The sequence below is a fragment of the Notamacropus eugenii genome, chromosome 2, assembly GCF_028372415.1.
Source record: "Notamacropus eugenii isolate mMacEug1 chromosome 2, mMacEug1.pri_v2, whole genome shotgun sequence".
Classification (NCBI taxonomy): Eukaryota; Metazoa; Chordata; class Mammalia; order Diprotodontia; family Macropodidae; genus Notamacropus; species Notamacropus eugenii.
In genome coordinates, this window is record NC_092873.1 from 24018721 (window position 1) to 24027066 (window position 8346).

Genomic DNA, 8346 nt, shown 5'->3' on the forward strand with positions numbered 1-8346 from the left:
TGCAAACATTTTTGTACATTTTTTGTATTTAGACCACAGGGTGGGTTGCCCACCTGCCCTAGTAATCAGGCCAGGGTTGAGTAAATAGACAATTTTTGGGAGCCTCTTCTAGCCCCTTTCTTACACCAGCAGGTGAGCAGTACAATTCTTAAAAGGTTGCTCAGACACCCAGGGAGCTGCTGAATGCCCCTGCTGCTTCCACTGAAAAGAAAATCCTATGGCCTGGGCCACCTATGTACAGGGTTGTGCCTCCAGCTCCCGGTGTATCTGCACCTGCTCCTTCATCATGTGGCTCTCACCACAGGACTTTGAGACAGGTTAAATGGCAAAATATATGTACATGTGTGTGTGTGTGTGTGTAAGTATGTGTGTGTGTGTGTATAAACACATTAATGGGTGTGTCTTCATAAGTGTATATACTTTTTTCCCCAATTACACCCTTAAAATCCAGGGTTCTTGTTTTCCAGGTCTCACTCCAATACCCACCTGATGTCTGCGGAAATCTGAGGCCCTTGTGCCATCATGGACAGCTAAGCCAACAAGAGAAAACCCAATTTAACTTTCAGAAAAGTTCTGTGAGAGCTGGAAATTGAGCTAATGTAGCAGGTGACATACAAAAGATAATTATTCCCTAGTTTATTGAAACCACAACTGAAAAATATGCAAGGATAATGGAGACACCGATAGAGTGGTGATAATGGGCCACACCAATCCAGCAGTAACTCCGCTAATGCCCTTGTATACAGGTTGGTGTTTAGAGAGATTCAAAGTGTTTACCAGAAAAACATCACTTACAAGCTTTCTATAGACTTGAAGGCTCTAACGAATTCATCTGTTGGAGCCACTGTCTGGGAAATCCCCACCCTTGGTGCCTGAAAGCAAATAGAAAATCACTTTTCCTAGGCCTGCTTCATTGGGAGAAGAGGGAGGGGAATATAAGGGTAAGAGAGGAGCTGTCCTCAGTCCTGCCCCTGTTTCACCCCTCATGCCCCAGGGTCTGGCCAGGAGATTCCTGAAAAGAACAGTTACGGGACTACAGGACCAGGCATAGGATTCAGCAGGTACTTGGAGAAGAAAAAGGGAAGTTCTCCATCTGGGGCCTTTCCTTTTGAATATTTGTCATCTTTGGATCAACTGAAGATTTCTCTGTGAGTTTAATCTTGTCTTTATACAATTATATTGATTCCTTCAAAGTGCACAGCTGGAAAAGTGGTCACTCTGGGAAATGGGGGGTGGGCAGCGAAGAAATTCCTGCTGCTGTGTTCTGAAGTTTTCTTCTTCCCTTGAACTTTAAGATACTTTTTTTATATGGCCCCAGAAGAAAGGGAGAGTTTTGTTTGGAGTGCTTCAGAAGCCCCTTCAGCTCAAAAATGTGAAAGTTCCTGTTTCTAATCCTGTAGACTCAGGCTCCAAGACAGGGTAGGTGGACCAGATAATATATTGATTTTTCTCCTCTTCTCAGTCTGGATGAACAAATCCACCCTTTCTCAGACATTTGGCCCTAAAGCACATTATTTGTTAATAAAGAAAAAAATGAAGCTACAGCTATCGAAAAACCTGAGACCTTCAGTTAGTCAGGTGCTGGTCAATTACCTGGTCTGGCAGGAGAGGAGGACCTGCTGCTGCTGCTTCATCCTCCTCATCTCTGCCCACCCTCAGGACAATAGTAGCTACTTCAGGGAAGGTCCACTGTCTTTGTGTTTCCAGCACCAGACGGAGTGGTGAAAATGATTCTGGGCCCAGGATCTCAAAAGAGTAAGTATTGAGCAAGAGTTTATTGCTGTTTGGCACAGAAAACCAATAAAGAGATAATTGCACTCCCTTCCCTCCTTTTCACCAGTGACTGACTAAAGATGTGAAACTCTGTGTAATACTGTTGAACTTAGTTCATATGATGGCTAGTTGTTCTGAAATACTTTTTCTTTTTTTTCATTTTTTATTTTAAAAAATTGATTTTGTTTAAGGGACAGTAGATAGAATGATAAAAATTATGTAAAATAAAAAATTATTGGTAGAAATTTTAAAATATAAATAAATAAATGGATGGATGGATTTACGAATTAATAAAATAATAAGTTTATAGATAAATGTATGCATCCATACATTGAATGAATAAACAAATATCTGTTGCATTGAATTAAGTGGTTCAATCCACCTTTAGACCTGTCCACATAGGTTATAGAAGGAAGCCAGTTCGCCATGTACTAAAGAAAGAGCAGAAGAGAGGAAAATGAGGGGTGAGTTGGAGTGTGGTCAAAGAAAACAGGAGAAATGAATATATCCCAATCTTCTCCAGAAGGCTCATTTCTATACTTTACTGTCACATCATGACAAGAGGAAGGGGTAAAAAGAATTGAGTTTTTAAAAGGACTACTGTGTGCCAGGCACAGTCTTAAACATTACATATATTTTCTCATTTGATCCTCTGGAGAACCCTGTGAACTTGGTGCCATTATTGACCTTATTTTACAGTTGAGGAACGTGAGGGAGACAGATGTTAAGTGATTTGTCCAGGGTCACACAGCTAATGTGACTAATGAAAAGTTTGAGAAACATAATTTCTGGATAAATAATAATCAGTTTATTAACCATGGCTAGTAAGTAAGAGATTGAAGTTGTTGTCCTCCTGAAGAGCTTCAAATGTTTCAAGAGTCTTTGGAAAAGGAGGTGCAGCAGAGGGTAGAATTCAAATCTAATTGGTTAACTATCAGTGAGGGGGTGGACACAGAGATGGGCAGAAAGACTTCAGCTCCCCTTGCTGAGGGCAGGAGGAGGTTCAGTTGTCTCCTGGTATCTGGCCAAAGTCATTCATCTCTCCCTAGTCAATAAACAATGAACAATGGTGGGGTAAAAAAAATAACACGTGTATTAGATTCTGTTTTTAAGGTTTTCTAGTGTGGCATCCCATCCAGGATTAAAAACCAGGGACTGGAGGATTTGACCATCCTCGTCATCACCAATATCCTTCAGAGACTGACCAGCCGAAAAGCGATGGTTTGTTAATAAAGATAAAGGAAGGGTTAGTCTTAATCCTAACTAAGTAATTGGTTACTAATATAAGAGAAATAATTATATCTCTCATTACTAAGTGTCTGAGACTAGATTTTTAAAATTTATTTATTTGAGATTTCAACATTCCTTTCCAAAAAATTTTTGGGATCCAAATTTTCTCCCCATATCTCCCCTCTCTCCACCCCAAAACGCCGAGCATTCTAATTACTCCTATCACCAATCTGCCTTCCCTTCTAACATCCCTCCCTTCCCTTCTCCCCATCTTCTCGTTTGTCCTGTATGGCAAGATAACTTTCTATATCCCATGACCTGTATTTCTTGTTTCCTAATTGCAAGAACAATAGTCAACAGTTGTTCCTAAAACTTTGAGTTCCAGCTTCTCTTCATCCCTCCCTCCCCACCCATTCCCTTTGGGAAGGCAAGCAATTCAACACAGGCCATATCTGTGTAGTTTTGCAAATGACTTGCATAATAGTCGTGCTGTGTAAAACTAACTGTATTTCCCTCCATCTTTTCCTGCTCCCCATTGCTTCTATTCTCTTCTTTGATCCTATCCCTCCCCAAGAGTCCTGATTTCTGATTGCCCCCACCCAGCATTGCCCTCTCTTCCATCACCCTCCCCACCCTGCTTATCCCCTTCTCCCTCACTTTCCTGTATTGTAAGATAGGTTTTCATACCAAAATGATTGTGCATTTCATTCCTTCCTTTAGTCTAATATGATGAGAGTAAGCTTCATGTTTTTTCTCTCACCTCCCTATTTTGTCCCTCCTCTGAAAAGTCATTTACTTGCCTCTTCTATGACAGATAATTTGCCCTATTCCATTTCTCCCTTTCTCCTCCCAATATATTTCTCTCTCACAGCTTAATTTCATTTTTGTTAAGATATGATTCCATCCTGTTCTATTCACCCTGTGCTCTCTATCTGTGTTTGTGTGCATGTGTGTGTGTGTGTGTGTGTGTGTGTGTGTGTGTATAATCCCACCAACTACCCAGATACTGAAAAAAGTTTTCAAGAGTTACAAATACTGTCTTTCCATGTAGGAATGTAAATCGTTCAACTCTAGTAAGTCCCTCATGATTTCTCTTTGCTGTTTACATTCTCATGCTTCTCTTGATTCTTGCGTTTGAAAGTCAAACTTTCTTTTCAGCTCTGGTCTTTTCATCAAGAATACTTGAGAGTCCTCTGTTTCATTGAAAGAGGATTTTTTCCCGTGAAGTATTATGTTCAGTTTTGCTAGGTAGGTGATCCTTGGTTTCAGTCCTAGTTCTTTCACTTCTGGAATATACTATTCCACACCCTTCGATCCCCTAATGTAGAAGCTGCTAGATCTTGTGTTATCCTGATTGTATTTCCACAATACTTGAACTGTTTCTTTCTAGCTGTTTGCAGTGTTTTCTCCTTGACCTGGGAACTCTGGAATTTGGCCACAATATTCCTACGAGGTTGCATTTTTGGATCTCTTTCAGGAGGTGGTCTGTGGATTCCTTGAATACTTATTTTGCCCCCTGGTTCTAGAATATCAGGAGTTTTCCTTGACAGTTTCATGAAAAGTATTCTCTAGGCTCTTTTTTTGATCATGGCTTTCAGGTAACCCCATAATTTTTAAATTGTCTCTCCTGGATCTATTTTCCAGGTCAGTTGTTTTTCCAATGAGATATGTCACATTATCTTACATTTTTTCATTCTTTTGGTTTTGTTTTGTGATTTCTTGGTTTCTCATAAAGTCATTAGCCTCCATCTGTTCCATTATAATTTTTAAAGGACTACTTTCTGCAGTCAGCTTTTGAACCTCTTTTTCCATGTGGTTAATTCTGCTTTTTAAAGCATTCTGCTCCTCATTGACTTTTTGGACCTCTTTTGCCTGTTGAATTAGCCTATTTTTCAAGGTGCTATTTTCTTCAGCATTTTTTGGGGTCTCCTTTAGCAAGGTGTTGGCCTGCTTTTAATGCTTTCCTTGCATCTCTATCATTTCTCTTCCCACTTTTTCCTCCACCTCTCTTACTTGTATTTCAAAATCCTTTTTGATCTCTTCCATGGCCTGAGCCCATTTAATATTTATTTTGGAAGTTTCGGATACAGAGACCTTGACTTTTATGTCTCTTTCTGATGGTAACCATTGTTCTTCCTCATCTGAAAGGATGGGAGAAAATATATGTTCACCGAGAAAGTAACCTTCTATACTCATTTTTTTTTCCTTTTTCTGGGCATTTTCCCAACCAGTTCCTTGAGTTTTGGGTCCACTCTCAAGAGTAGGGTATACTCTGTGTATCTCTAATATCTCTGTTCCTCCAAGGTGGCACAGTGCAGTGTGATCTGGAAGCAAGAAGAGATTTTTGTGTCCAGAATCCTAGCAATTACCTCTCCACAGTCACCTAGCCTCCAGTTCCTCCAAGTTAGCACTGGGGGCTGACCTTCAGATAAGCTGGATGGGCAGGGCCACTACTAAGTGGAGAAAAAGACCAGCTCCCTCAGTGCCCCCAGAGGTTTTACGATCCAACAACGCATACGGGCTGATTTAGGGGCTGCCCTGAGAACTGCTGCTAGCTGCCCAATGTGGCCTCTGCAACCAGCTGCTGCCTGAGGCCAGGGCTATGGGAAGGCCCTTCTCCCTTCCCAGCCAGCTGAATAAACCCTGTCACTGACCTTTGGTGCCTGGGGGTTGAGGGATCTGAGGACTCGGGGACGTGACTGGAGATTCCACCCCCAAGGTCTCCTCTTCCCAGAGTCTGGTCACGCTGACTAGCAAAGGCTGGGCTAGGCTCTGAGCTCGGCTCCGTGTCCACTGCAAGTGATGTTTCCCGTGGGAAACATCATCCCGTTTCAGGTCACCCTGGGCTGGAAATCTACTCCACTCTGTTGTTGTCCACTTGTGCTGCTTCAAAATCTGTTGAGAGTTCCTCTCTATAGGTGTTTTATGGGCTGTCTGGGGAGATACTGCGTTTGTGTGTCTTTCTCCTGCATCATCTTGGCTCCACCACCTCTGAGACTAGATTTTAACCCACTTCTTTCTCTAGGCCAAGCACTCTACTCAGTGTAGCCCCACGAAGCTGTACCCTAGAGAGAGGGAGTGGGGAAGAGGAGGCTCTAACTCTGGAAGGTAAAAATGACAGGAAATCTCTAGAAAAGTCCCTTATACCTTTCCTTGTCTTTGTGTCCCCAGGTCCTCTGAGGGCAACTTCATCAGGCTTGGATCAACCACAATGGCTGTGTCCCCCACACCTGGACAACTGGAATATCCTCATGATGATGCAACAAATAGAAGTGTAAATGCGAGTTTAGTTCTTCTGCAACCAGGAAGATTTTACTTGTATTTCTGGATGCGGATCCTCACTGTGCTCATTGTCATACTTGGGCTGGTGGGGAATAGTATCGTCCTGTGGCTCCTGGGCTTTCGTATCCAGAGGAACCCCTTCTCTGTGTACATCCTCAACCTAGCTGGGGCCGACGCCCTCTTCCTGTGTTTCTCCTTTCTGATCTACATAAATGAACTTTTGAGATTTATTTCTTCTCACATAATAGTCGTAGTGGGGTTTTTCCTCCAATACATGTTTTTCATTGTAAGCGTGAGCCTTGTAGCTGTGATCAGCACAGATCGCTGCCTGTCTGTGCTCTTCCCCATCTGGTACCGATGTCACCGCCCCAAGCACACGTCTGCCACCCTGTGCACTGTCCTCTGGGTTATGGTCATCCTGTTCAGTGCAGTATATTGCACACTTTGTTGGCGCAAGTTTTCTGACCCTGTCTGTAGCAATACCATCATCATGTTCCAGTTCGTGTGGTTCATCGTCCACACCTGCACGTTGTGTGTGTCCAGTCTGACTCTCCTTCTGAAGGTCCAGTGCAGCTCCCAGCGCAAACAGCCCCCAAGACTCTACCTCCTGGTCTTGCTCACGGTCCTCGTGTTCCTGCTCTGTGGCCTGCCCATAGGGATCGATAATTTTATAGAATTTGAGACACACTCACAATTCCTGCCATATTGGCTCCGTCCGATTATGGCCTGTGTGAACAGCAGTGCAAACCCCATCATCTACTTCTTCCTGGGCAACCAAAGGTGTCGAAGGAGGGAGCCCCTCAGGGTGATCCTCCAGAGGGCATTGGGGGATGAGGAGGTACGAGGTGGGTCAAGGGGCACTCCTCACAGCAACGCCCCAGAGACATCCTTCTGAGGCTAAGAACAAGATGCTCAGACTCCAGAGCCTTTGACATGAGCCCCTGTCCCAGATCCAGCTGCAGCCTCTTCCCACCTCCCTGGCAAGGAAACCAAGATTCCCCTTCCATCCCTTATGTTGGTGCCCAGGCTTTGAACTCTAAGCTGTAAAGAAACATTTAAAAGGTGCCTGCTCTATATTAGGCAGATGGGCAATGCAGGGTATCGAGCTGCACAGCCTGGAATGGGAACTATGGTCAGGTCTGGCCTGAGACGCTTAGCAACAGTCTGACCTTCTGCAAGTCACTTAATTTTGCCTCAGTTTCCTTATCTATAAAATGATCTAGCAAAAAAAATGTAAACCAGTCCAGTGTCTTTGCCAAGAAAACCTCAGACGGGGGTAACAAAGAATCGTATGAGTGAACAGCAGGACTCTTGCAGGTACTGTACTAAATGCTTTACAAATATCTCATTTAACCCTCTCAATATACCTGACATATATTGAGGTACATGCTCCTATGACCCCTGTTTTACACTTGAGGAAACTGAGGCAGGCAGAGCTACATTGACTAAATCAGGGTCCCAAAGCAAGTAAGTATCTGAAACTGGATTTGAACTCAGATCTTCCTGACTTCTGGCCCAATACTTTGTCCTCTTTGGAGCCCCCTAGTTTTCTGGAGGCTAATCTATCTGCAGAGTCAGGCCCAGAGTTTCATGTGTTACCAGCCCAGAGGAAGGCTATTCCACCAAAAGGCCACTGTCCCTGTCCTGAGGAGTAGAGGAAGAGAAAAGACGTCCTGTAAGGCCCCATGTCTCCCTGTCCACTCCTTGTGAATCTGTGAATGAAGGCAGACAAAGGGGTCAGACTCCTCAGGGTTCTGTGGGCCATGCTCCCCCACCTTGTCTTCTCTCAGACTTGATCCACAAGGTCCCCTCAGGCCTCGTTCCCCCTCCTCCCTCTAAAAAAGAAAGATTCCAGCTCAGCCAGGTGCCCTCCATTCCCTGCTTGTGCTCCTTTCCCCTCCCTCCACCAAACCCATCATCGTTGTTCAGCGAAATACATCTCCATTTCTAAAGGTCAAGGCTGAGAGTCAGCTTCCCTTCTTGTTTCCACTCTGTTTCGCCAGGGATCCATCTCTCTGACTCTTTGTTTTTCTATGTTTCTGTGACTCTCTCTATTCTCAT

General features: G+C 43.7%; 1 protein-coding gene across 1 annotated transcript; it reads left to right on the forward strand.

The window, feature by feature from the left end:
- Nucleotides 1-4072: 4072 nt before the first annotated feature.
- Nucleotides 4073-7180, forward strand: LOC140522533 (mas-related G-protein coupled receptor member X2-like). Its single transcript, XM_072637943.1, has one exon. The coding sequence runs from the start codon at nucleotides 6215-6217 to the stop codon at nucleotides 7178-7180; it is 966 nt and encodes a 321-aa protein (XP_072494044.1). The 5' UTR covers nucleotides 4073-6214.
- Nucleotides 7181-8346: the final 1166 nt, after the last annotated feature.

Bases quoted from the DNA above. Each gene is read 5' to 3' on its own strand.
- LOC140522533 (XM_072637943.1), top strand. From the start codon at position 6,215: ATGGCTGTGTCCCCCACACCTGGACAACTGGAATATCCTCATGATGAT.